The following is a 27,981-nucleotide window of genomic DNA, read 5'->3' as shown; positions in this document are numbered from 1 at the left end:
TAGATGTCTTTCTGTCACACATAGGGATATTGGGAAATCATTTTAGCTGTTTGCATGTAAGAACTAAAGGTTAATAGTTACAGACCAATGGAATGTTAACACAGTCTAGTGCTACATTTGAGTAGTAATGTATGAAAAGACACTGAAATTAAAACACTTGGTTCTGAATGTTCTGAGGTGATGTAACAATGATGATTTGGTTATATTAGATGACAAAGCAAGGCTCCTTATGGCTTTTAACATAAAATCATAGCTAACAATTTTTCCAAATTGTTTAACATATTCTTCGAATTCTTGTCCAAATCTATGAAACTAATACATTTTTGACACTCCAGTTATCTTCTAGTGACATGATTTGGTATGTTGACTATTTTTGTTACCAAAAGTAACTCTCAATATAAAATGTTGATTGCCTTGAAAGCAAAGACTTACCTGTCTTGTTTTCTCTGACCTCAATAATATAAACATTTATGTCATGGTGGAATGTTGTCCCTTCTGGGGGCTGTGGAGTGGAATATGCGTGAGGTTTGACGGCCTCTTTGCTTTCCAAAATGGGTATTCTTGTTGGCTGGGTAGCAGAAGTTCTTGAAGTTGAGTAAAATTCTCTATCTATGCCAGTTTCTAGTTCCTTAGCTGTCCTATCAGTGAGGGTTTGGGGAGGGACCTGAGATGTTTTATCTGTAACGAGTACCATGCTTTTCTCGCTGGGTTCCCCGTCAATTAGAGATGGCTTCTCAGTGGGTGTTGAAGGCAGCTCAAATGCTGATGTTGGGTGAAGTCTGTCTACTGCACTGATATCACTTGGAACTGTGGTTTTAATCGTTGATAATTCTGAAAGTTCTGTGGCTCTGGGCTTTTCAAATAATCCTGAGCCTACCTCAATGTCATCCAGGGATGTTTTCTCTCTTTCCTCTGTGGTGGTTTCCCTGAATAGTGTGGTGACATCAGTGCTAAAAGGATGCAAAGGTGACACAAACTCTGTTGAAGTACTCCCTTCCACTTCATATTTTTCTCCAGGTTCTGTACTTGCAACTATTTTTGGGGTGATGCTCAATGTTAATGTGACCGTCTCATCTGTTTCTGCTTTGTGCTCAGTGATTGTGCCAGGTGAATATGCCAGACCATCTTCAATTTTTCCAGCTGGCGTGGGTTCTAAAACCGAGACTGTCTCAGAACCTGTCACCAATCTATCTTCAAAGACTGTATATGCTGATCCATTACCCTCTTCTTCAAAAGGTGTTGCCTCTTTGGGCATGCTTGTGGTAGAAGTGTGAGGAAGCACTGGTGTTCTGGTGGTTTGTTCTTTCCAAATAAATTCATCCTGTGTTGTTCCCTGTGTGGTTTCTATGGTTGTTCTCAACATTTCAGGAGACATAGTTGCTTCTAGGAGAGTCTGATCAATGACTTGTATGTCTTCGGAGGGTTCACCTAGAACTTCACCTTCCGATGTAGCAGAAGGTAATAATACTCCCCATTCTGTCTCAGGAAATACAGAAAATGGAATGGTGTGGGAAGTATAAGGAGTAGGCTCCTGAGTGCTACTATCACTAACAAATGCCAATTCTTCTGCCTCTGAGGTGTGTGTAACTGGAGGCAGAGTAAATAGCGGTTTGGAGACGTCTACCTCTTCTTCACCCATAGAACTTCCTTCCAGGGTTTCCTGAACAACCTGACCTTCTGGGCTTGTGGTAGGTAGAACTCTTCCTTCAGTTGTAGACTCTCTCAGAGTTGACATCTCTGCAGTGCCCACTGGTGGAGTTGGCTGCTCTTGAACTGTGAATCTCCCCAAAGTTAAGTCTTTCTCAGTAAACTTTTCCAGTGGTGATTGAGTACTGTCTGGAATAAAAGCAAATTGCCCTCTTCCTTCTTCTGTGAAACTTGGGGCTTCTTCATCCTTCCCATTCACTCCAACAGTGGTGAGTAAGATCGAGGGGAACTTGGGGGCTCCTTCATGTTCTGTGTCATTTAAGGGCTTTAATGTTGCATTGGTTTCTTCCTGTGACCATTTTGAGACAGTGACCACCTCCACGAAAGCACTGTGGGTCATATGGGCTGTTGTAATATCTTCATCATACTTGATAGTATCTTGAAAGTCATCTGTTTCTGATCTACGAGCTGTGGCGACTTCCTCCACATCTCTTGCTTCTGTTGGCATCACTCTTAGTTTCACTGTTGTCAATGCTGGAGAAATAGAAGGTTCTGCCATTTCCACAGAAGGCTCTGTAAAATCAACTTGCTCAGAAGAAGGTGTAGAGATCTTCATTCCAGAGAAATCGTCTTCTAGTTTATGTGTCAGTGAATCTGTGGTCACCTTTTCTTGCATTTCATCATCTGTGTAAGTATCTGTTCTCTCTTCTGGTCTTAGTGTTGTTGTTATTTCTTTTAGTTGTGTTATTTCTGTTTGTGGTGAGGGATGAATAGCTGTGGGTGTTCCTTCTACTAATATTGTATCACCAGAATAAGGAAACAATTCTACTTCTGTAATATGTTGTGGTACAAAAGGTCTAGTAGGTACAAACTGGTCAAAAAACTCTTCAGTTATCCTAGCATTGGTTTGTTTTTCCTCCCCATTGTCTGTAGAGGATCCATCTTTGTCAGACACAGTTACAGGTGAAACAATTGTGGATGCTGATGTGAACTCCAGGTCTTCAAGCCGAGAGGGTGTGGTGTCTTCTGAGGTCTTTGATACAGTAATGACTTCTGGTATTTGACTAAAGACCCAAGTGCTCTGACCAGATCTACTTGTAAGTGTTCTGTCTTCACTATCATCTTCTCCCAAGGTGAATCCATAGTCCCTTGTGGTCACCAACTCAGGAATCCTGCTTATAGCTTTCTTTTCCATTGCAAATGGTGTGTCAGTGGTAGACAATTCATTGGAAGGAAAGTGCTTTGAATTCCCTATTGATGTGACTAAGGGACCCACTTCTATTTGTTCAGCCTGTGTAACTGATTCTTCTGTTTGCATATGTTCTGTGACACCATCCCATGTGTCAGTAGCATGATGGGAGATACCAGTAGTACTTCTGAGTACTTCTTCCTTAATGTCGACTGTGTCTGGCTTTTCAGGTGGTCCTGAAGCAGACGGTGACTTGCCTGTATCCCAAGGCTTCTTCATATCCCATGCAGGTATGGGTGATTTAGTGATTAATCTGTCTGTGACAGCCTGTGATTGAACTGTGGATTTCTGTTCAAAATTGACTATATTTCCTGCGGGAGGGAACGTTGTGGTAATGATAGGTAATTTGGTAGTGAAAGGGATGATTGGTGTGGTTCTGTCGACTACCATTTGTGGTTCTTTGGATAAACTGGCTGCTGCTGTTTCTATGAGGATATTCATTTCGGTAGTTGTAGCCTCTGATATATTCTGTTTAGCTAGAAAAATAATTTCAAAGAGTAGATTAGACAAGTCATTGATAAAAAGCTGTATGCCCAGTGTTTGCTTACTGTTGCTGTATGTTGTGTCCTGTATATTTTCAAGTGAACCAAAATTGTTTTGTGGTAGAAAAGAGTCTATAATGAATATTTGAATGAACCCTGAACAGTTAATTGATTGTTTACTAGTCACAAATTGGTAAATTTTTTTATCTGGTAGGGGTCATGATTGTTTTAAGCCATAGATATGAATGACTGCTTTCAGCTTTAAGGTAATAAGTAAAAAATAATTACTAACGTGGAAATAGGATACACTAAATACTTTATCAAAAACTACAGCAGCAATTAGAAGCCTAATAACCATTGGTATTATTATTCTTGGTACTGTACCCTCCTCCTAGCTTTGTCCACATAGCTCTGCCTTCTCAAACTCCACTGTGTCTTGGGGGAAGGAAGTGTTTCAGATTGCAACAGAAAAAGCCACATCAAGTGGAAACCAGTTATATATATAAACCACGACATTGTCTATAAGGTGGAACTTTCATCAAAACAGGATATTAAACTTTTAAATACCATTCTTCACTTGATTCCAGGTGTTGGACATTTGTCTTCATCTTCCTTTCAACTGTGTAGACTAGTTTCTAATTAAAGTTATCAAATGTATCTGGCAGGAGCTGGCTAGCAGTTGTGTGGTTCTACAATATTTCTATGTTCTCCACACTACGATCATATCTGTCTATCATCTTGGTTTTAGTCTTACTTTAGTATGAAATAGAAATGTACAGGAAGCAGAGTACCCACATGAGGTATCTGAGGTCTATAATTACAAACCACTCAAACAACCCAGAGTATCATCAAGAAAGAATAGACTCAGGCAATGTAATGTAAGCTATCATTATAAAATGCTGTATTATAATGATGCCAGATATATAATAGATAATGACCAGTCTATTTATAGAAATTCAAACTGATTTAAAAGTGACAGTGTTGTAAACAATAGATTATAATAGATTGTAAACAATAGATTATATATTGGGTTTTTCGAAAGAAATCGTTATTTTAAAAAAAATCAAAAATGAGTTGCCGCTGAACTCCAAAGGAACTTTTTTGAGAAAACTCCTAGTCATTGTTTTGTAGCTTAATACTAGTTGTATTAGCAGGTAATGCCAGATCTTGATGAAAAACTACAGTACTTGTCGATTCTACACTGTTTTTGTCTTAATTTTAGTAATCCTAAAGAAGAACACAAACTTTGGTACCTGTTGGCTGTATCCACTCTGTCAAAAAAATAAATAAACTCAATGAAAACATGATGTAATTTCATTGAATTAGAATAAGGCACTAACAGTTTCTTGGTTGTTTTCTTTTTTCTTTCTTTTTCTTTTCTTTTCTTTCTTTTTTTTTTTGTGGAGGCTTGGCCTCTGGCATAAGCTGTTAATAACTTTCACCAGTTCCCAGACCATTTTTCAGAGCCTAAACTCATCAGTTTTATAATGAAAACTTGATGGTTACTTAAACTACATTTAAAACTATTTTAAAGCCTTTCGCTATTTATCTCTTTTATTTTAACAAAGTTTAAAAAGGAATTGGAGTCTTTAAGAATATGTTAAATAACTTTGTCCTTCCTATTTAAGAAAGAAAGAAAACTTTTTCTGCCTTCATTTCCTGAAGGAAGCATTGATCTAACTTTGATTGACATGAACAACTTAAAGGCTTAATTCTATTCTCCATCCTCTGTGATTCCATAACCATTACCTCATTTAATTGCCAAATTTCATGTTTCTCTTATAACTGCATTCTTTAGGGAAATAGTATAAAATATGTACAGAGAAAGTTCCCATGGAAACATAATATAAACTCATAAAACTGCACATTAGAGAGGTTAACCGTATTACTATTAAAAACAACCAGAAGCTAATTTCACCTTTTCTCTCTGCATATTTCCTTGGCTGATAAAATTAACTTTAAAGAAGGTGATATGTAGTGGAACCAAACAAAGAACCTACCAATATAGTATCTACACGATTTAACACAAGCTTTTTACAAGCAAGTCTCTAAAATGCTAGGAAAATATTTTGTACTGTTTTAAAAATCAACTCAGATTTTAAAACTAAACATATGTCATTGTCAATTATTACTGTTCAGCTTGCTGTTTCTTTCCTTGAGCCTTATTCCATAGTAAAGTGATACGAACATGTCTCCAAGCATCTGCTTTACAAAGGCAGATTTATGTGACTTTGTTTTCAGTAAAGAAAAGAAAAGGGACTTTCAATCATTTTAGAGAACTGTTTAAGAGTCTGCTTACAATTAAGTTAATTAATTCAATGACTTGGAATGGAAAAACCTCAGACTTCCTTTTGGGGTTGGGTGGCTTTTTTGTCAACCTAACAGCTGATTTCCATCATAACTCAGTATATCTGATCATCTGTGCCATTTGTGTCAGCCGTTCCCAAAAAGGAAGTATTTTTAAAGCACCAGAATCCACAAAGACATATCATAAGAATAAAAACCACTGTGTTACTGTTATGAAGATGAAAACATGATTCTATTGTTCTAAGTGTCATTCAGAAGACACATTCGCATGGAGATGTTTTGCTCTTGGAAAACTACCAGTGTTCCTTCAACTTCATTATTGAGGAATCCAACAAAAATTAGTACGCTCCTTTTCCCACAAAATTCTCTCTTCCACCCTTTGCAGCTGTCCAGCACACAGATGTTTTACATCACTTTACTTATGGCATTTTATGTCCTATGAGCTATCTTCTCCATTCTTCAGTTGTGAGACATGAGGCAGATTTATTTTATGAGGCTGATTTTGTAATAAAATATAAAAACCCTATTCACAGTATAATATTTGATTCAACTACTACTTACTCTCTACATTATGGATAGAAGGATGGTTCTTCTGTACTAAATGTGATAAGCCAGTAAGTGTGAGCATGGGAAGAAATCACAAATGAAGTGATATTCAATAGGTTCACTATTGAAGAAAGTGTCTAAATTTTAACAGTGAGATTATAATTTGAACTATTTTCTAAAGTTTTATGAGTGATTGAATACTGATTCAAGCTCAATAGACAGAATGTATTTTTTTATTTTTTTTTTTTGGCCAGTCCTGGGCCTTGGACTCAGGGCCTGAGCACTGTCCCTGGCTTCTTCCCACTCAAGGCTAGCACTCTGCCACTTGAGCCACAGCGCCGCTTCTGGCCGTTTTCTGTATATGTGGTGCTGGGGAATCGAACCTAGGGCCTCGTGTATCCGAGGCAGGCACTCTTGCCACTAGGCTATATCCCCAGCCCGACAGAATGTATTTTTGAAATGCAAATTAGGGAAGGATTAGTTTGATCTCAAATCAATACTATGATGTAGGGAGAAGAAAAAAAAAAACATGTTATCATAGGTTAGAAGAACAGACCAATTTTTTGTTTTGTTTTGTTTTTTGCCAGTCCTGGCAGAAAACTCAGGGCCTGAGCACTGTCCCTGGCTTCTTTATGCTCAAAGCTCTACCACTTGAGCCACAGTGCCACTTCAGGCTTTTTCTATATATGTGGTGCTGAGGAATCGAACCCAGGGCTTCATGTATACGAGGTGAGCACTTTACCACTAGGCCATATTCCCAGCCCTCAGAACAATTTTAAAAAGGAATAAATATATAAAATATCATACAAAATGGCGAGAACTAATTTAGCCTCCTCTCAATCACTAATTTTAGTTCAAAACCTAATGTAACAGAGGGATGTAAAAAGCTAGTAAAGTAAAAGTAAGATCACTTTTTTGCTGATTAGAAATTTAAATTTTCAAACAAGTGAATTCTTTCAATATGAAAATGCTTAGGGACAATTGAACAGTTGTGTTTAATGGAAATGATTCTTTAGATTCTGGTCACTAACTTGAAAAATTGGGCTCATACTCTAATGTTCAATCCCCGAGATAATTAGAAAACATATTTGTGAGGAACGGTCATCAAATATTAGAATGGGCTTTCTAGGAATCATTTCTTTCTCTTGTGGAGATCATTAATAAAAAATAAAGCAATATTTGGTCATGAATCTTGATTTGCTTTGGTTCATTTACACTTGGAGACATTTGAGATGAGCTGTGGAAAGTATTGTACATATAACTTGCACAGAATATGCCTAATTCTGAGGTCAAAGTATAATTAAGAATGCATAACTTTCATTCAGTTAAAATGAACAGGAAAACTAGATTTCACAGATACTCACTGACTCATTTTTTTCAACTTTTCATTTGACCAAAATCAATTCTTACCATAGTTAATACCACTTATTTTAAATGTACTATGTAGGCAATTTTTAATAAGAAAAGGAAAATAATGATAATAAAGTAAGCTTTGTAATATTCATTCACCAAATGGCTTTAAAATTCTTTCTCCATTTGATAAAATCAAGAATCTGTTTCTTTGCTTTTGGAACCATGGTTGAGGCAACAAGTCATAAAATTTATGGTGCAGAATTCCATCACTATTGTGATGACATTACTCAAAGCATTTTGAAAATTTCCAAAATCTTCAAATATATACTAACAAACCTAAGTGTTTCATGTGTATACATGAAAATAGAATAATAAAATCTATTAAAACTTTAAAAATAGGGGGACACGCATAAGAAAGAACAATAGAGGGATAAATTTGATCACAGCACATTGTATATATGTATGATATCACAAGAACTCTTTATACAATTAGCATGCACTCATAAAAAAATTGAATATACATAAAATATCCTTGAAAAAATGAATTTGAAATCTGAAGAAGCTATTGGCATTGTGCATTGTTTAAGTAAAGCCAAATGTTATAGGCAAGCATTTTTAACCTCTTTAACAGTAAATGCATTTTAAAGATAATACTGGCTGATTTAGGGTGAAAAACCATAAACAAAATCTGGTCCATCTTAAATAGATAAAACTCAAAATATGAATCTATGTCAGGTTCCAGTAGCTCAGACTGAGATTGAGGATGACAATTCGGAGCCATCTCGGGAAGAAAAAGTCTGAGAGACTTTTTTTCTGCAGTTACCACAAAAAGACAGAAGTAGAGCTGCATCTCAATTGGAAGATTAGCCTTGAACAAAATAGCTCAGGACATCGCCAAGGCCCCAAGGTCAAGCCCCAGGACAGGCAAGAAACAATAATAATAACAACAACAAAATCTATCCTTCCAAATTCTGTACATTTAAATGAATTTTAAAAGTAGAACTAAACTTTTAAGCTTTTTCATGGCTTACATAGACTTTTATAAAACTTCGTACAAAAATGTTTTACCAGAAATGATGAAAAATATTACTTAAGACTATTTTTAAGCAATAAATTCAAATTAAAGAAATCCTACTTATGTTACCCGTTGCAGAGAGAATACATTATACTTCAGTTAGTTGAATATAGAATTGGGTCTTACATAAAGTAAAATTTGTGGGTATTCTTACTAATAGCTTGATTATGTTTAGGTAAGTATAGAGCATCTATTGGAGCATAGCAGTTCCAAACTTACCTCATTGATTAAAATTTAAATTCTCTGCTTGCTCAAAGAAAAAAGAAAGAATAATATCAAAGACCAAATAAAAAGCTTTCAAACAAGTAAATGTATCCACTGTTGGCTACTTCTCCTCATCTCCACTAGAAATCCATTCGCCACACTTGTTGTTTGAACCTTATCGCCATTGGATTTCCTCACTTTTGAAAGTCAGTGAACTGTTCACCTTCTGTGCACAATACAAGACATGGAATCCATTCCAATGTCTACTTGGCCATCCACGCATGCCTTTGAAGTACTTTTATAAGCTGTAATTTTTAAAAAAAAGATATCAAACACTTACGTTTAAAGCAGTAGCCATCAAATCTGCTATCAGGGGGAGGAAAGCCTGTCTGGTTCTCAAAACGATACAGGGTTCTCACCCCAAGGAGACCACCTCCACACTGGACCCTGGCCACAGTCACGGGGTGACGCACACTGGCATCCAGAAGCCACCCATAATCACACTGGTCATAGCCGTTTCTCCACGCCGCCTGCAGCTCGCCAACAGTCGCCAGACGAGCATCCTGGTTTTCACACTCTTCTGCAGCCTCCTCAAAGGTGAACTTATTGGGAGCGGTGATATGGAACACATCTCCTGGAAAAGGAAGAGAGGAAAGCCGTCAGTTTCACAATTCATTCCTTTCCTGTGAGATTTTTTTCTGGCATGGCGAGGTAGCAATTTGTGATCAAGTAATAAGCTGAAAATACGATGGCTACTTTCATAAAATAGAATAAAATAACACTTCAGAACGGTTTCTTTCTATATATGTATGTGACTTGGAAGATAGGTATACCCACACATACACATGTTTGTGTGTACATTTGCCACAAAATGTACAGTCATTTATGTACAGTCATTAAATGATAAAACAGTTATTTAATAATAAAATCGCAATCAAGTCTTTAAAATGAACACAAATTTTGCAATAATTCCTCAGATATTGTCTAGGAAATGAATTTTTCCTTTCTAATGAAAGAATCTGTGATATACTGTGTAAAATTTTATGCTGAAAAAGAAAGCCCTATATTGAACTACCACCAACCTTGCTTCCGTTTGTATATACTAATATCTAATTCTCTGACCCTCCTTCCTATATATCTCTGACTTGGCTCCCACTCAGCTGGCTCAAGAAAGCCAAACCCCTGTGGAGGAAACTTTTTACTAGCTCTGCCCACAGAAGATTCACTTTGGAATCTGTCTGTCCAGAACTCATGCTTTCTCTAATTTCCACAGACACTATAAGTCTATCAAAGGGGCTCTAGCTATGTCTGTGAGACTGTTCCATTTGCTGATTAGCAAGAAAAGCCTAGACATTTTCTCTTTTTTAATCACCAGATCCAATTAGAAGAGGGACTCTTCATTGTTAGTTAACATGTTACAACAGAATATTCTGCAAACTTTAAAGATTGGAAACTTGCCATCTTAGTTAGGTAACTAGTATGTCCATCTGCTAAAATAAATTCAACAAAAGTTAAATGATGGGGGCTAGGGATATGGCCTAGTGGCAAGAGTGCCTGCCTCATATACACGAGGCCCTGGGTTCGATTCCCCAGCACCACATATACAGAAAATGGGCAGAAGTGGTGCTGTGGCTCAAGTGGCAGAATGCTAGCCTTGAGCAAAAAGAAGACAGGGACAGTGCTCAGGCCCAGAGTCCAGGCCCCAGGACTGGCCAAAAAAAAAAAAAGTTAAATGATGGTTTTTTTCCACATGAACACAAGTGGCTGAAAGACAGAGAATTAGAGGACATCTAAGCAAATATGGCAGTTAGCAGAAGGAATTAAAAAATGGTACAAAGAGGCTAAAATATTGATAGCCTATTATTGTAGTGTAGTGGGTTGTGTTTCTATCTCACAGAAGCTAGACTCTGATTCTGTGATATATTAGAAAAGAGGGAAACAAATGCTCTCATTGTTTGAATTTTAACCAGATTCAAGCCAGACATAACAAACAATTATTTAAAATGAAGAGCAATGAGTGTATGATATTGTTGCAGAAAAAGGGAAATCATCATGAGGAAAATAGGCGAAGCATCCATATCAGCTTCTCTCCATATAAATCTAAAATTGCTACTGGGGAAATTAGACTGATTCCTAATAAAAGCTACTTCAAGAAAAGAAATAAAAATTACATTTACCCCCCAAAAATAGTAGAGGTAAGAATAGGTTTTTATACTTAATTATCTAGTCTGGCAAAGGACAGTTAGCTGAAATCCAAAAACACAAATGTAAAGTGAGCCAGACCCAAAGAAACAAGGACTCTATGGTCTCCCGCCTAGGTTTAGGCTAGTCACAGCAGAGGATCACAAGAGCCTAATAGCTATGCCCCTATGAACACATAAGATGATGCTAAGTGAAATGAACTCCATGTTATGGAAACGACTGTTATATCACTGTTTCCACATGCCATGTGAAACCGTAGCTTCTATTGTTGATGATCCTCTTGTATCCCGTTCCTGTGGTTGTACCTGCACTATAACTGTATCTTATCTGAGTACACTGGATATTGTATATCCAGTATATCTGGTATTAGAACAAGGGAAGTGAAAGGGAATCTCAAAATCGAGAGACAAAACATGAAAAGACAAATGACTCCAAAAGCAATACTTACAAAACCATTTGGTGTAAACCAACTGAACATGCGGGGAGAGGGAAAGGGGGAGGGGGGAGGGGGGAATGAGGGAGGAGGTAACAAACAGTACAAGAAATATATCCAATGCCTAACATATGAAACTGTAACTTCTCTGTACATCACTTTGACAATAAATTAAGAAAAAAAAATTTAAAAAGGGCCAAAAAAAAAAAAAAAAAAAAAGAACAGGTTCTCCCTCCCTACCCCTGCAATGGCTCCTTCTCTAATAAAATTTAAAAGCTGAAAACTCAATTACATAGTGTGTATATTCAATAATATTTGTTAAGTAAACAATATTTTGAATTCTTATTAAGGATCAGCGTCATTTTTCCCATTCTCTCATAAAGCTAACTGCTGTTTCTGGGAATGAGCATTCATCTCACCTTTGGACTTGGCTCCAAGCAACAGGGACAAAGGCAGACAAGAAACAACAACACCATGAGTGGTCTTATTCACCTAATGTCACACTTGCCTTAATCTTGAATGCAATGCAAGTGTGAAAGAAGGCAGCCTGCCAATGCACATGCCGCAAAATTAGAAAACTTAGACCTATTATTACAGCTGGAAGATCAGTTTAAGTGCCTTAATTGCTTGCATTGCTAGACACTTATACTTTAAGGCAAACTACTGTTGTACTAACTACAAACTTGATTGTGTGTGTGTGCAAAGTACAGATGTAGAATGAACAGCCAGCTAGAGCAGAGGAAAAAAAATGACCTTAATTAAGTAAAGCTTTGTTTTTCTAAGGTGTACCACTAATTTACCTGTTGAGGAACATTAACTTACTGAAACAAACTAGAATAGAAGGCTAAGGTGTAAAATGATAGCATGAATGACTTCCAGTTTCAAGAGTAAGCATGGTTAGGACACTAAAAAAAATATTTCTTGGCAGATTAAAAAAAAAATACTAAAACAGCAAGCCATGGTGAAAACAAATCCAAACATTAAAAGTGACCCAACACTGCAGCGCAATTTGTCATAGCTAGAATCTGGAACCAACCCAGATGCCCCTCAGTAGAAGAATGGATCAGGAAAATGTGGTACATATACACAATGGAATTTTATGTCTCTATCAGAAAGAATGACATTGCCCCATTTGTACGAAAATGGAAGGACTTGGAAAAAATTATACTAAGTGAAGTGAGCCAGACCCAAAGAAACATGGACTCTATGGTCTCCCTTATAGGGAATAATTACTACAGGTATAGGCAAGTCACAGCAGAGGATCACAAGAGCCCAATAGCTATACCCTTATGAACACATAAGATGATGCTAAGTGAAATGAACTCCATGTTATGGAAACGATTGTTATATCACAGTTGTAACTACTTTCAATGTCCCATGTGTATCTGTAGCTTCTATTATTGATGATGTTCTTGTATCACCTTCCTGTGGTTGTACCTACACTATCTCTGTAATCTTATCTGAGTATATTGGAAACCGTCTATACTGGTATTAGAACTAGGAAATTGAAAGGGAATACCAAAATTGAGAGACAAAGGGTAAAAAAAGACAAACAACTACAAAAGCAATACTTGCAAAACTGTTTGGTTTAAGTGAACTGAACATCTCATGGGGGGAAAGGGAAAGGGGGAGGAGGGGGGGTATGAGGGAGGAGGTAACAAACAGTACAAGAAATGTATCCAATGCCTAATGTATGAAATTGTAACCTCTCTGTACATCAGTTTGATAATAAAAATTTGAAGAAAAAAAAGTGATCCAAAATGTTCAAAAGCTAGCATTTTTACCCAGGAATTGCTCAGCAAAATCATTAAAATGACGGAGTATAGAGCAACCATAGGATATCCTTGCCTCAACTGAATGATTGGAATATTACCATTAGCTTACAGAATTAATTAATATTTTCTAAGTCAGAATAAAAGGTATCTCCATATTTGCAAGTGCATAATACATAAGATTTCATACATATTAAAGACAAAAGAGACCCTCAATAAAAGGTAAATGTGTTTTCAGGAAATCTGAGTTTATTATTTCTCACTGTCAGGCTAGAAGATTTTAGTTAGGACAAGAAAGAGGTTCCCAACAGTTTGTGACTATCTTAGACTTCACAATATTGATGTTGAAAGAGTTATTTGATTAGCAGGTGCAACATGGCTTCACAGGAAAATCAGCCTGGGTTTGGTTTGTTTTTGCGTTTTCATACTGAGGAGCAAATGAACACTGTATTTTGAAAAAGTTCTTTGGATTCAAGACTTTTGAAAGAAACTGATTGCCACATGCGTCAAAACGCCTATATCTCTAGGATATAAGGTTATAATATTTAGAGAAAATCCTAAGGAATCCACCAAAAAAAAGGAAATCAGTGCTCCTAGATTAGTGCAACAAGGTTGAAAGATACAGACTCAATAGGTAAAAAATTAATACATGCATTTCTACATAATTGAAATGCACAGAAGGAAATAATTTAGAACATTTTATTTACTTTGCATCCAAAATTATGTTTTTCGGTGTTGAAGAAAACTCAGATGGCTTCTCCAAAAGTTCATATTTGACCCTCAACTTCAAATGATTGTAATCCAGTTAATAATGCAATAAAATTATTTTTAAAGAAATTTGATATTTTGAAGGAGACGAGCATTTTGCATCATCTTTCTTGCAAGATGGACTGTTCCTTTACTGAGGAATCTTGAAGATGAGGTGAAATAATAATACAGCCATACAACTGTTGCACTCCATTCCCAACCATAAAACAGCTTTTAATTCAGCACAGTTGAAATCAATGGCTGAATGAGAGCACCATCTTCCAGAGCTGCCACCATCATGCCATGCCTGGTCACCTTGTTCCAGGGCTTGGAGGTAAGAATCTCTGAATACTGGAAACATGAGCAACTACTAGTGTCTTCATCTCCAAAAACTATCTAAGAAGCCACAGTCACAAATACAATCTGTAATTTTGTATGATAATACAGAGAATAATTAAAACATTTTCAACATATTCTATTACTAATTTTGATGAATGGAGGGGTTCTGAAATCTGGACTTGGTCTCTTGGTTGTCTGAACCATAATGTGCAAGTTCTACTTGATGACGTGGAGCATTTTAAATTATAAGCACTATAGGACACAAATCCTAGTTATTGAAATCTCCATCAGTCAAGTGGTCTGTAGATTACAAACTAAATTCTATTCGAATTAAAAGGCAATCTGAAGTAAGCAAGGAAAAAATCAAATAACTTCCTAATCTACTATTGGATGTTGGTCTAATCAAAGTCTCTAAAAAAAGCAAAGTAAGCAGTAAGACCTGGCTAATGATATTCTAGGCCTTTACTTTAATTTTTAGTTTTTTATATGTAAAGAGCTCACAAGACAACTTTCATATTTTGGTTCTAGGTCTGGGACAAGCTAACATGGTGGCATTAGACAAATCATAAAAGCACTTTCTTCAATAGCAGGAAGTAGCAGATTAAAAAATCACAACTGACAAAAGGACAAACCATTCCAAAAGCAACACTTAGAAAACCATTTGGTGTAAATCAACTGCACTACTCTTGGGGGGAGAGGGAAAGGCGGAGGGGGAAGGCGGGGAAAATGAGGGAGGAGGTAACAGGTTGAACAAGAAATGTACTCACTGCCTTACATATGAATCTGTAACCCCTCTGTACAACACTTTGACAATAAAGAAAAAAGTTTAATAAAAAAAAATCACAACTGTATTTTGATGAACAGGTTTTTTTTTTCCTATTGGAATCAATCCCAGAGAGAACAGTTTGCTTCCAAGATGGGTTAGAGAGGCAAGAATTGGAAATTCTTGTGAGACGCCAGGATGGAGAGAAAGAGAGAAGAAACTCAAAGAGAAATATTAGTGTTTTGGTGATCCAGTAATTATTTAAAATGTATATTTTCAGTAAAACTGGCAAGGAAAACATAGTACTTTTTTTAAGTTGCTGAAGTAGAAAGGTAGTGGTGGCAGCCAATTTCACCAAGAGATCAAGTTGGGGACAATTTTGCAGTGACCAAGAACTTAGGGGCATTATGTGTGCATGTTTGGAGAAGGTCCTTGATTGTGGCTCAGGAAAATACACAAATTGATGGCATAATCTGTACTAGAAAGTTACAATAGCTTTGCAGAAATAAAAATAATAACATTTATATTTGTTGAACAAAAAGCAACCAAAAAACAAACACCAAAATAAATTGAACTCTATAGAATAGCCAAAGGTGAAATCCTGGAAACAGTAAATTTCCAAATAAGGCAAGATCAGCACACCAGAAAGACTGCAATAGGGGTGTTTTCTAAAAGGACCAAAGCAGAATTATAGAGATACTGAGCACAAGAGGTTAAATAAGTTACATTAGAATAGGTTTTAGGGGCTTTGAAGACCAGACAGCTTGTGTTTGGGGAATCATGTAACAGAAAAACCAGTACACAATGTTGAGTAGGTATAATGTGGTAAAAATATCTAAATGCCTTGATGGTCATAAACAGTCCCATGATGACTGTTAAAAGAATAGACACTCAGGGAAGTGGGTACCCAAAAGAAATATGGTGAGGTGAAGGGCAAAGGAGTAGACAAATGAAGAGGAGAACAAGGGGCAAAGATAGTTAAGAATCCAGTGTATATCTCACAAAACTAAGAATGAGAGAATGGGTGGATAAGAAAGAAATGTGTGAGAAAGTTGAAAGGGGTGACATTGATCAATATATGTTGTATATGCATGTATTTGAACTAGGGAAGGGACAGGGAATACCAAAATCGAGAGACAACAGATAAAAAGACAAACCAATGCAACAGCAATACTTACAAAACTATACGGTGTAAACCAACTGTACAACTCATGGGGAGGGGAGGAAGGGAAAATGAGGGAGGAGGTAACAAGTTGGATAAGAAATGTACTCACTGCCTTATGTATGAAACTGTAACCCTTCTGTGCATCACTTTAACAATAAAGAAATGTCAAAAGATACATTGTACTAAACTGCATTGTTAAATAACGCCTGTGTACAACTACTTAAAGCTAATATTTTTTTAAAAAGCATAGACCCTATTTGTAAGAATCAGAAACAGAGATAAAAGACAAAATAAACAACCTAAGAAGGTTTTGAGGGCTGGGGATATAGCCTAGTGGCAAGAGTGCCTGCCTCGGATACACGAGGCCCTAGGTTCGATTCCCCAGCACCACATATACAGAAAACGGCCAGAAGCGGCGCTGTGGCTCAAGTGGCAGAGTGCTAGCCTTGAGCGGGAAGAAGCCAGGGACAGTGCTCAGGCCCTGAGTCCAAGGCCCAGGACTGGCCAAAAAAAAAAAAAAAAAGAAGGTTTTGAAGCAATGGAATTGAATGGAATGGAATGGAATTGAAGCAATGAAAACTTGGGAAGCAAATAATGCAGGACATGAAAAGATAGGATACAGATCTTCATCATTTATCAAGTCTGGGCACACACTGGAATTACTGACTTATTTGCAAAGAACTCAATGGCTGAGGATCACAAGAGCCCAATATCTATACGATGCTAAGTGAAATGAACTCCATGTTATGGAAACGATTGTTATATCACAGTTGTAACTACTTTCAACGTGCTAAGTGTATCTGTAGCTTCTACTATTGATGATGTTCTTGTATCACCTTCCTATGGTTGTATCTACACTATCTCTGTAATCTTATCTGAGTATATTGAAACCGTCTATACTGGTATTAGAACTAGGGAAGTGAAAGGGAATCTCAAAATTGAGAGACAAAAGATAAAGAGACAAACAACTATAAAAGCAATACTTCCAAAACTGTTTGGTGTAAATGAACTGAACACCTCATGGCGGGAAAGGGGGAATGAGGGAGGAGGTAACAAACAGTACAAGAAATGTATACAACGCCTAACGTATGAAACTGTAACCTCTCTGTACATCAGTTTGATAATAAAAATTTGAAGAAGAAAAAAAAGAACTAAATGGCTCAGCAATGAAGGAAAGCACTTTACTTTCATCTGCTCCTGTGAGAATAAAATATCCACAGAAAAGAAACTATGTCTTACACACATTTGATATAAGAAAACCAAATAAGTAATATTGTCATTTCATTAAAAATCAATCTCTTAATTTCATTAAAGAGAACTGATTTTTTTAACTTTAGGACACATATTTCTGAATATCTTAGGAAATACATTACAGAGACTCTTATTTGCCATGGTTATTATAATAATACAAAGGTTCCAGCATTCGTTGTCATGTCCAAAATGAGCCCTGCTTCATAAAGTGTCCGTCCCATTTCTAGTTGACTGCTGTGTCCTTTCAAGTACTATGCTGCACATAGATTTTCATAACTGCTAACACTGAGATCAATTCTATTTTAAGAAATTTCTACGGAAATAAATTTACTGCTTCTCGCAATTCTTTTAACTTTTAACAATATTCATTGTCACAAAAAAATCTTATATTCAACCGAATTCAAAGATTGCAATTTTCCATCCTTCTTATAAATTCAGTGGAAATAAAGAACCCCTCGACACCCATAAACTTTAATAATACCTATTACTTATTAAGTACTTACTTGGCACTGTGATAAAAGCTTTATACATTATCTCATTCAATCTTTATACAGCAAGTAAAAAGCAAATATTCCTATTGTTCACATTTCACTGAAGAATAAATTGAGCCTTGAGATATCAGTTTTGTTCACAACCTCTCAAGTAGGAACTGGCAGAGCTAGGACTCAACTGGGCTCATTACCACTTTTAAACATGGGGGAATTAGCTGCCATAGGATTTTCTCTCAACATTGCCATTGCTATTCCTAAATATTGATGGTCCCCAAATCATATAGCTTGATTTACAAGGACCAGACTTGATGCTGTTGCATGCTAAAGCAACACACTTGAGTAGAAATTATACTTCAGATTTTACTTTTTTCTACTGCCAGCAACGTGCATTTATACTCTTCTCAAATATAGATATTGGCATCAAGCCACAGACTCCAGTCAGAATAGGGATCGCAAGAGTAGAGTAAAGGGCCAGTACTCCACAAGTTACTGTGTTGCTAAGATATGATGTTTGGCAGGTTAGGCATATTAAACACATTTTCAATTTGCAAAGGTATTTGGAGGAGATATGCTTTATTGCTAATCAAGGAACATCTGTAGTCTCAATTGTATTTCCAGTTTTCTAAACTGTTTAATCATTTTAACTCTATTTCAAAACCATTTCACTTCTTCAAATCTACTTGATGGGAAACCTCAATTAAACTTTCAAATAAGGATTGTTTTATGGATTTTTAACTGTCATGTTCTTATTTGAGGATCCTAATTTCACTAATTTCTTAACAGTGCGTTATAACTAAATTATGTCTAATATACTATTATAAGTTCTTGTACCTTTTTTCTGAATAATTACTTATTTATTGTCAAAGTGATGTACAGAGGGGTTACAGTTTTATGCATAAGTCAGTGGGTACATTTCTTGTACGATTTATTACCTCCTCCCTCATTTCCCGCCTCCCCCCTCCCTTTCCCTCTCTCCCCCATTAGTTGTTCAGTTAACTTACACCAAATGGTTTTGTAAGTATTGCTTTTGGAGTCATTTGTCTTTTTATCCTTTGTCTCTCGATTTTGATATTCCCTTTCCCTTCCCTAGTTCTAATACCAGTATATACAGTATCCAGGTAATCAGATGAGATACAGTGATAGCACAGGGACAACCACATGCAGGGGATACAAGAGGAACAATAACAACAAAAAGCTATGGTTACACATGGCATGTTGAAAGTGATTACAACAGATTATAACACTCGTTTCCATATCATGGAGTTCATTTCACTTAGCATCATCTTATACATTCATAAGGGCATAGCTATTAGGCTCTTGTGATCCTCTGCTGTGACTAGCCTAAACCTGTGCTAATTATTCCCTATGAGGGAGACCACAGAGTCCATGTTTCTTTGGGTCTGGCTCACTTCACTTAGTATAATTTTTTCCAAGTCTTCCCATTTCCTTCCATTTTTAAGAACACAGCTAATCTTGAAATTCCCACTAGGAGATGTCATGTGGGCCCAGCATAGCCCAATCACATCTTAAAGCAAACGTCACCAACAGTCAAAATAGAAAGGCAGTTTGACTTTTATGGCATCAAGACATTACATTATCCAATCTTCTCATTTTATGCTTAAAAATATGAGATTATTCTTTATGTGGACCCAATCAAAATTAAAAGCATAGTTCCATTTAATGTTATTATTCATATATCTAAGCTTTTAAAATACCTGCTGTGACACATAAGAATTCATTTCAAAAGGCATAGAAACTTCCATTCCATGTATCTTGATTTATTTATTTTTTACGTTGTTGTTGTTTTTTATTTGCCAGCCCTAGAACTCAGGACTTTGGCACTGTCCCAGAGCTTCTTTTTCTCAAGGCTAGCACTCTACCACTTGAGCCACAGTGCCCCTTCCAGGTTTTGTTTTGTTGTTTGTTTTTTAATTTATTGGAGATAAAAGTCGCATGGATTTTCCTGCCTGGGCTGCCTTTGATTCATGATAGTCAGATCTCAGTGTCCTGAGCAGCTAGGATTACAGGTGTGAGCCACTGGTGTCCAGCTCTCCGTGTGCCTTAATAAAACACTGCATAGTGCCTTTTGGATAATATCAACACTGTTGAACTTGTTTTCAGAACCTCCAAGTCAGGAAGAGGAAAACTGACCCATCCCAAGTCAATGACACTTTAAGCACCTTAAAGGAAGGCTATATGTCAAGAGTGGTCTACATCTCTAATGAGTATATATCACTGTCTTCTTAACTGTACTCATTGCTAGAAGGAATGAATGATTGCTCTGAATATCAGAGTGTAAAAATAGATCCGTGGAGAAACATGAGACCCACCTATTTCTGGAGCAGTTCTGAGTTTATGGTTGAGCTGTGGGGAGTATATCAATACCTAGGGTCATGGGGATTTTTCATCACAAGGTGTTAGGTGAAGTTCTCACTAGAATAGGTACCACCTTGCCATCTTCTATTTTGAATGTACCAAAAGTATATTGGAAGCAATCAAAGAGCAACAGGACTGTAAGAAAACTGCTATAGGGGAAGTCATTTCTAACCTACAGAATCCTTTTCCACTATAACTTAAAATAATTTTACCACAAAATTGTAGTCACTTAAATAAGGAGCTACTGTGTAGAGTTCAAACAAGCATGAGGACTTGCTCTACTGAAGTGTGCTTCTAGTCTTTTCTCCATTTTCTCACTATGAATAGAACTACAGAAGAATCAGTGCGAGCAGGAGGGAGAAAGGACACAATAATGGAGTAGAATATGAGGAAAATTCTCTCTTTATGTATACATATATACATATATGTTTGAAAATAGCAGTTTATCGAGTGTGAGCACGGCATAATGAAATCCACTAGCAACAATTAAAGCAAAGGAGGAGGGGAACCAAGAAAGAGTAATGAAGGGGGTAAATTTGATCAAAGCACAATATAGGAATGTATGGAATGATCACAGTGAAATACTTTGTGCAATTGACACCAGTAAGAGAATTTGTACAGAAGCTTAAACATCTTACCATCTAGATGGTCCACATAACAATACACATCATAGGTTTCCTGAGGAGAACGGAATCCGTAAGTCCTGACTCCTTCCTTTCCCATCATGTCTCCATAGCAGCCTTCTCGAGGAGCCCGGATGGGATATCTGGAGAGAATGAAGACTTGTAAGTGTTATGTTTTCTTTCCACAGCGATGAATGGGTTGAAGCCCTGCACCTCCAAATCTCTCACCTAACAGTTTGATCCGACAGCCAACCTGCATCACATTGCTCAAATCCATCTTCATAGGCAGCAAACAGCTGGTCCGGAGATGCTATGACTGCTCCAATGTCCAAGCAAGCCTTCTTTGCAGCCTCAAAATTTAGAGTATACCTACTGGTTGCAGCCCTGTAGTGAAACACAACCCCTGCAAAGACAATAGCATTTTCAGACAGTTCCAAATCTCTCACATTACTGTGCAGATTTCTCATGGGAGTAAAGCACTCATTTAATTGGTAACAGTAATTATACTATCATCTTCCTTTATCCTTTGACATAAAAAGCTTTGTTCAAAAATATCATTTATCTAATTGTCCTACCCTGCCTGGTCCATTAGCAAATTTCCTAGCCATGAACATTGCTAACATGTTTAAGAAAGAGATCTAGGTGGTTCCTAGTAATAAAATTAAGTGATATTAAGTCACTTAAGACTATTTTTGTTGTTAATTGGAATGAATTGTGATTTCCAAGGATTTTGTTTTGCTTTCTTTTGTTTTATTTTTCTACTCCTCTTTGATGCCTACTAATTTTCCTGTGGTTAGCAGGAAGGTACCTTCTGGCTCTCATATTACATCTCCCATGTATCCATCTCTCAGTTCCAAAACAGGTATGTGAATGAAGAAATGGCAGGAAATACTAGCAATCTCATATCATAACGAAGCATCCTATGATGACAAAGGGACCAGCACATGCAGCAAGTAGTCTCTGACTTTTTTTTTCTAGATTCTGATCTTTCATTACTCAAACTATTAGTAAATGCCAATTTGTACCTTTCTAGTACTTCTCTAAAATTGTCAGAAAGTATATCTGCTGCTATCTGGTAACTCTAAGTAGTTTTATTGATCTTATAAAACTTAAGATAGAACTTGAGTGGTTGTAAATTTTTCTTGATCAGGGTTTCAAATAATCCTTTCAGTAATTAAAAATCTTTCAGATATACTGAAGATCAACAGTCAGGAGGGGACAAAGGGCCGCTCTTGATGGCAGGGAAGATCAATTTGTGTAAGTATCTGCAATTGTTGGAATAATTTGCAGACCTCATGGGGCTAAGGAGATTAAGAAAAGGATTTTCATTGTTCCAGAGGAGCAAGAAACAATTCCATTGCTCATTCTTTAATGATGAAAAATTGTACAAGCAAACTTCTTTGAGATTTCAAAGAAATACATTAAAGAAATACATTTGACTGATTAAATGATGAAAAGGTTAGACTATCTTAGGACATTCAGTGGATACATCATAAAGTCCTATTTGTAGAAATGCAAACTAAAATTTGTAGGTTCCAAGATGATCCACAGGTTAGTTTGTTGTATGTTAGTTTGTTGTGTCTGAAATTCCAAATATTTCCTAAACAATACAGAGTTTGAATTAAGAAAAAAAAACCTTTTATGTATCTCTAAAAGATAAATATTTTATAGTAAAAGGGAGGTTTGGAAGAAAATCAGTTTAATCGTGTCTGTATATTATACTTTGCTTAATGACTTGCCAAAACATTCTGCTTCTAAGAGCTGTGACATTTTGTGTGTGCCCAATTAAAGTAATTTTTCTTTGCTTGGTCTCCCACCTTAAACTCAAGTGACACATAAAGCCCCACTAAGAAAAGAATAAAAGTAAAATGTCTTACTGCAAAAGTTAGTGATTAACAATTGGTATGTTAACCTTTAATTCTTTTTCACTTTTTTGGTTGTTTTGATCTAATTCAAGTGTTTATTGAGTCTTATCCTCTTCAAGACTCTGTGATATATATCAGGGTATTTATTGAGGAACTTATGTATTCAATATAACTTATAATTTAAAATTAGTGAAAATAAACTCTAAAATTTTAATAATCACATAAAGAGCACTCAGGAGGTAATTCAATGATAGAACACTTGCCTAGTAGCCTCATTCCCTGGGTTTGATTCCAAGCAACACAAAACAAACAAACAATTAATAAAAAGTTTTAGAAAGTGAGAAAAAAAGGAATACTGTTTTATGTGTATGTGTTGTATATATGCACATGAAAATGTACCCACATCTGTAAAAATTATACAATGTCAATTAGCCCTGATGGTCTTGAAAAGTAATCGTTGATGGAGTTCAACACTGAAGCAAAAATTATTAAACCATGTATCATGTTTTGAGGTATTCATTATTTCCAGTCCACTATACTACTGGAACCAATGAGATGATTGCAGGCAAGGTCCTCTGCCTTGGCCTCTAAAATGGAACAGCTCAGTTCTGGTAACAAACACAGACTATTGAGTTAATGATTGTGTTTCTCCCAGTAACAATCATTCCTGAGTAGCCCTTCACTCTTCCGAACCAGGTGTTATGCTGATCACTTTCTTACGAACTCGGAAAAATCTTACCATCTACAGCAAGTGACACCGTGTCCTGGGTGTCTTCAATCCCATACATGACGTCACACCGATAGACGCCTGCGTCACTGGCACGCAGTTTAACCACGGTGAGGGAGGCGTCGCCCACGGCCTCTGGGTGTGTAGGCACTGACACTCTCCCTTTGTAGTCTTGACCGACCTTGATATTTCCATGTTGGGCCACAAGAACCGTAGTCTCCTTTAAATCGCTTCCACTTTTGTCCACTTCGATCTTAGACCACTTGATTCTGAGAGATTCGCTGGTGTTAGAGCTGGGTGCTAAGGTAGGCATGGTTGAAAAATGGCAAGGTAGACTGACTTTTCCCGCGAGAAAGCCTTTAACAGGTGGACTTTTTTCCACTTTGACTAAAAGAAAGAAAAAAACGATAGAGTGAACACTCCTAGAAAACCTAATCTGAGTCTGTTAAATAATTGATCAGATAGGAAACACTTGCGGTGGTTTAATTACATCTTTAACGTGCAAAATAATTTGAACCATTTTGCACACAAAGAGTAGCACACAATTTCAGTAGTTTTCAAGCAAAGATTGAGACTAATAGTGCTCATTTTTATATTGAAATATGGAGTTCACATTCATTTATCCCTCAGTGTGTAATATTTTTTTAAAGTAATAAAATAAGACATTAGCAAGAGCAAGCAAGCAAGGATGGAAGGAGGAGCAGACTAGAATCAATAGTGCAGGGCTAAATAGACTAGACCAGTGATAGAGAAAGTAGTTGAAATGTGAAAGTTGCTATTTACAAGTCAGAGATAACTGCCACATTACCTTTGAGGAAATGAACATAACATTGTACAAAGGAAGTGAGAATTTTCTTTTCAAAGAGTACTTCATAGAAATGAAGGAGTCTGGGATTTGAAGGACCTTCTTTGGGCCCCATTCAACCAAAGGCTTCATTAGAATGGCAAATCCAGCTGCAATCACTTTGCAATGAAACATTACCTCTCATTATATCCTGGGGGGGGGGAGGGGCGGGGAAGCCTGCTTCTGTTCACTTTACTCTAAAAAAAATACTTATTTTCTGTTTAAACTCTTAAACTGTTCATGGCAAAGAATTCACTGACTGTAACGTAATACCACTGCATACAAAAGGAAATGTCCATTTACTCTTAATCATTTCCCTCTCCCCAGTCCGACTCTACCTTCAAAACACGCTAGAAAATGTGTTGATCACAATAGAAAATTGAATTGTTGTTAATGTACAAACAATGCCCACTTCATACAAAGATGACCAACAAGTTAAAGCTTCCAGAGGAAGTGAAGTACATTTATTTTCTGTTACTGTTTTCATTTTGTTTTGGTTTGGGGGGCTTTGTTTGGTTTTCTTTTTATTTATTAATTTTTTTCATTTCTGAGGTTTAAACTCAGGTTCCAGGCAGGTGTTGTGTCCTGTGAACCATGCCTTTAGCCACAGTAATTTCTTTTTCTTTTTTTCCTTTTTTTCCAAAAATTATTAGCATCAAGGAGTCAGACAAGAGTTACCATTTAACAAAGCAGTTTATTCATACTATATATCGTGATTAATATTACTTCTTTCAACATTCACACCCATCCCCCCCTACTCTCCCTTTACCAAAATGACTCTGTGCTAGTTACTCATATTACTCCTACTTACAATATCAGCGAGGATAATTCGATTTTTAATGACTTTCTTGGCTTAGAAAATAAACTCTCTAAAGCTCAGTTTGAAGGGGAAGACATGAAATAAAGTCTAATCCATCCAATAGGACATTTCTGAAATGCAAAACACCGTTTAATGCCTATATAGTCACTAATAATAACTATTTTCTAATGATTATCTATTGTTTGGATATTTAAGATATGTAAACTTTAATGATTTGATCTGACATATGTTCCTGTAGCATCCAATCATTAAAATAAGATTAACAAAAAGCTATGTAGTCATGCACTTTGTGCATTAAATCTTGACTCTTAAATCATTGAAGCATAAGAACTCAGTTAACTAAATCTAAATAGTTTAAGAAATAAATTTAGTACTTGAGACTATGATGTATATAGATCATGAATGGTTTGTTTGTTTTTTTGTGTTTTTTTTTTAAGCTGCTACCTACAGGAACTTGACTGAAACTCTGAAAAGGCGAGTAATAAAAATGTATCCTAACAAAAAAGTTCAGTGTTCTACCAGATGCTTTGTGGTCTAAATGAGTACAGTAAGGGAGAAAGTTCCAAGTAATGAATGATCAATTACTCCTCATTCTGTCCCTAGATTCTGCACAGTAAGGATGATGCAAATTCCATCTGTATATACAGAGGGGTAGGAGCAAAGCAAGAAGGGGAGGGGAGAACGAGAGGCTGGCCAAATAAATATTTGATTGAGAATATGGGAATTTATGACTTTCTTGATAAATATCATTACCTAGTTAATTCATTAGCCCATAACTGTAATACTTTTTTTTAACTATTAGAGAAACATATAGAAAAATAAGAGCAAGTTCCTGAAAGTTAAAAAGGAATTACTAGGGAGATGACAGAGGGGAAAGCTGTGATGAGAATGAAGAATAATAGAATAGAATAGTGAATATGATCATAGTACTTTTCACATGTGTGAGGATCGCAAAGTAAAACCTGTTTCTTTGTGTAATTAACATATGCTAATAAAAATAAAATATTCAAGTGAAAAACTAAGTAAGTAATCAAAGGTTATGACAGCATGTAATCTGATGGGTAGTATTTCTTGAATAACCTTTTTGTGTGTTAAAATAAAGCCAATTGACCAGTGGACAAAGTGTTTTTCAATTACTCTTTGAACTCTTGAGATATAAGGGATGTCAGACAATGGTTCATACTAATGTCAATTCAACAGTAGAATACTGTTATACTTCCTTCTCTGAGCCTTAAAATTTCCTGCTCATAAAATATTCTACTCCTGTCTTTAAAGTTTTCCACTTTTCTTTTCACAAGTACTTAAATTCTCTCCAGATTAACCCTAAATTAATTATACATCTTAACAGTGACCATGGACAAAGACAAAGTCTGATATGTAGAAATTACCCAACATTGTTGGTCATTACAGTCATTCAAATAAACTACATGATGTTTTGCTGTATTTCATTGTGTGGAATCCTTTAGTGGAAAAATGCAAACCTAACTGTAGGATTGTTTGCTCACTATTTTCTCTAATTCCTCTTCTATTACTGGGCACCCAAACCAACTCCCCTTTCCAAATAGATCCCTTTCTAAACCCACTCTCTTTATTCTCTTCATAGGCAGTTATTGTCCTTTCCTGTCTGAGCATTTCACTTTCACTTCCTGAAAACATTAAAGAAGACCAATTCTTGGGACTATTAACTGCTGGTAGATGCTAGACTTTGATAGCTACCTGGGTCATTCATTGAGGCATTCATTCAACCAATCAGTCAACACATAAAATGTTTAAGTGCTGGAAGCCTGTCAAGCCCTCTCTTATAATAGGAATGGCAGCCCTTTCCCAGCTGGCCTGCTAATTAGGAGAAAAGGAAGAAAATAACTTGTCACAGAAGTGGAATGTACTCTAATAGTTATAACAGCATGGGGAAAAATGGAAACATGGGCAGAGCCTTTTTTTCCTATTGGCTAGAAAAAATAATGGAAGATTGGAAAAGGCAAGAAAGTGAATATCTTAGTAGTCAACTTACTCTTGAATCCTCTTATTCCCTTACCACACCCATGCAGTGCACTAGTGGGTGTGAGTCCTCTGCCTCCACACATTCAATTCAGAGTTCTCCATCTCTGTGGCCACTACCTGACACAAGCTACCTAGCTACACAAGGAAGCTACACAAGCACAGACTGACACCATGGCCTTCTCAATGGTGCAACATTTACTCTTACATAATCAAATATTCACAGGATTAACTAAATGAATCTGAAAACCACTTATTAGCTCCTGCCCTTCTTGGGCTGAATCTTTCCAGTGTTTTCTACTGTACTTGGCAATCTAACAATTTCTATAACCTACACTGCCCCAATAGATGGGGTGTGCTACATAATAATGAAGGGGTCACACTCCAAAGGACTGCCTGGTTCCTCCCTCACTTTGTTACTTCTTGCATGTAGAATTTTGAGCAAAACACTTCTCTTAGTACCTTAGTTTCCTCTTTATAATACATAATAAATGTTTTTCAAGTAGTTACAATTAAACAATAGGGTCAAAGGGATAAATGGTGAACAAATGAAGAAATGGTATTCAGTAGACACGATGTTGAAAATGAACTATACAACTTGTTAATGAGGACAGGAAGGAAAAACTAGGAGTGAGGGAAGAGGTGGTATTGTAAAAAAGAAAAAGACATATACTCATTACCTAACTTATGTAACTGTAACAA

General features: G+C 36.4%; 1 protein-coding gene across 4 annotated transcripts in view; it reads right to left on the bottom strand.

The window, feature by feature from the left end:
* The window catches only part of Vcan (versican), a 97,688-nt gene that overhangs the window by 56,140 nt on the left and 13,567 nt on the right, over positions 1–27,981 (bottom strand). For 2 of the 4 annotated variants that reach the window (XM_048331153.1, XM_048331155.1), the window contains exons 3-7: positions 23,630–24,004; positions 21,254–21,428; positions 21,041–21,168; positions 9,204–9,497; positions 433–3,372 (exon numbers count right to left, since the gene is read on the bottom strand). In XM_048331153.1, coding sequence (XP_048187110.1) covers positions 433–3,372; positions 9,204–9,497; positions 21,041–21,168; positions 21,254–21,428; positions 23,630–24,004 — 3,912 coding nt within the window. The remainder of the gene's footprint in view (positions 1–432; positions 3,373–9,203; positions 9,498–21,040; positions 21,169–21,253; positions 21,429–23,629; positions 24,005–27,981) is intronic. The other 2 variants (XM_048331154.1, XM_048331156.1) reach the window with 1 other exon arrangement.

Source organism: Perognathus longimembris, chromosome 22 (assembly GCF_023159225.1).
Source record: "Perognathus longimembris pacificus isolate PPM17 chromosome 22, ASM2315922v1, whole genome shotgun sequence".
NCBI classification, from domain to species: Eukaryota; Metazoa; Chordata; class Mammalia; order Rodentia; family Heteromyidae; genus Perognathus; species Perognathus longimembris.
The sequence above is the reverse complement of the archived record's forward strand: the minus strand, read 5'-3'. Positions and strand labels throughout refer to the sequence as shown.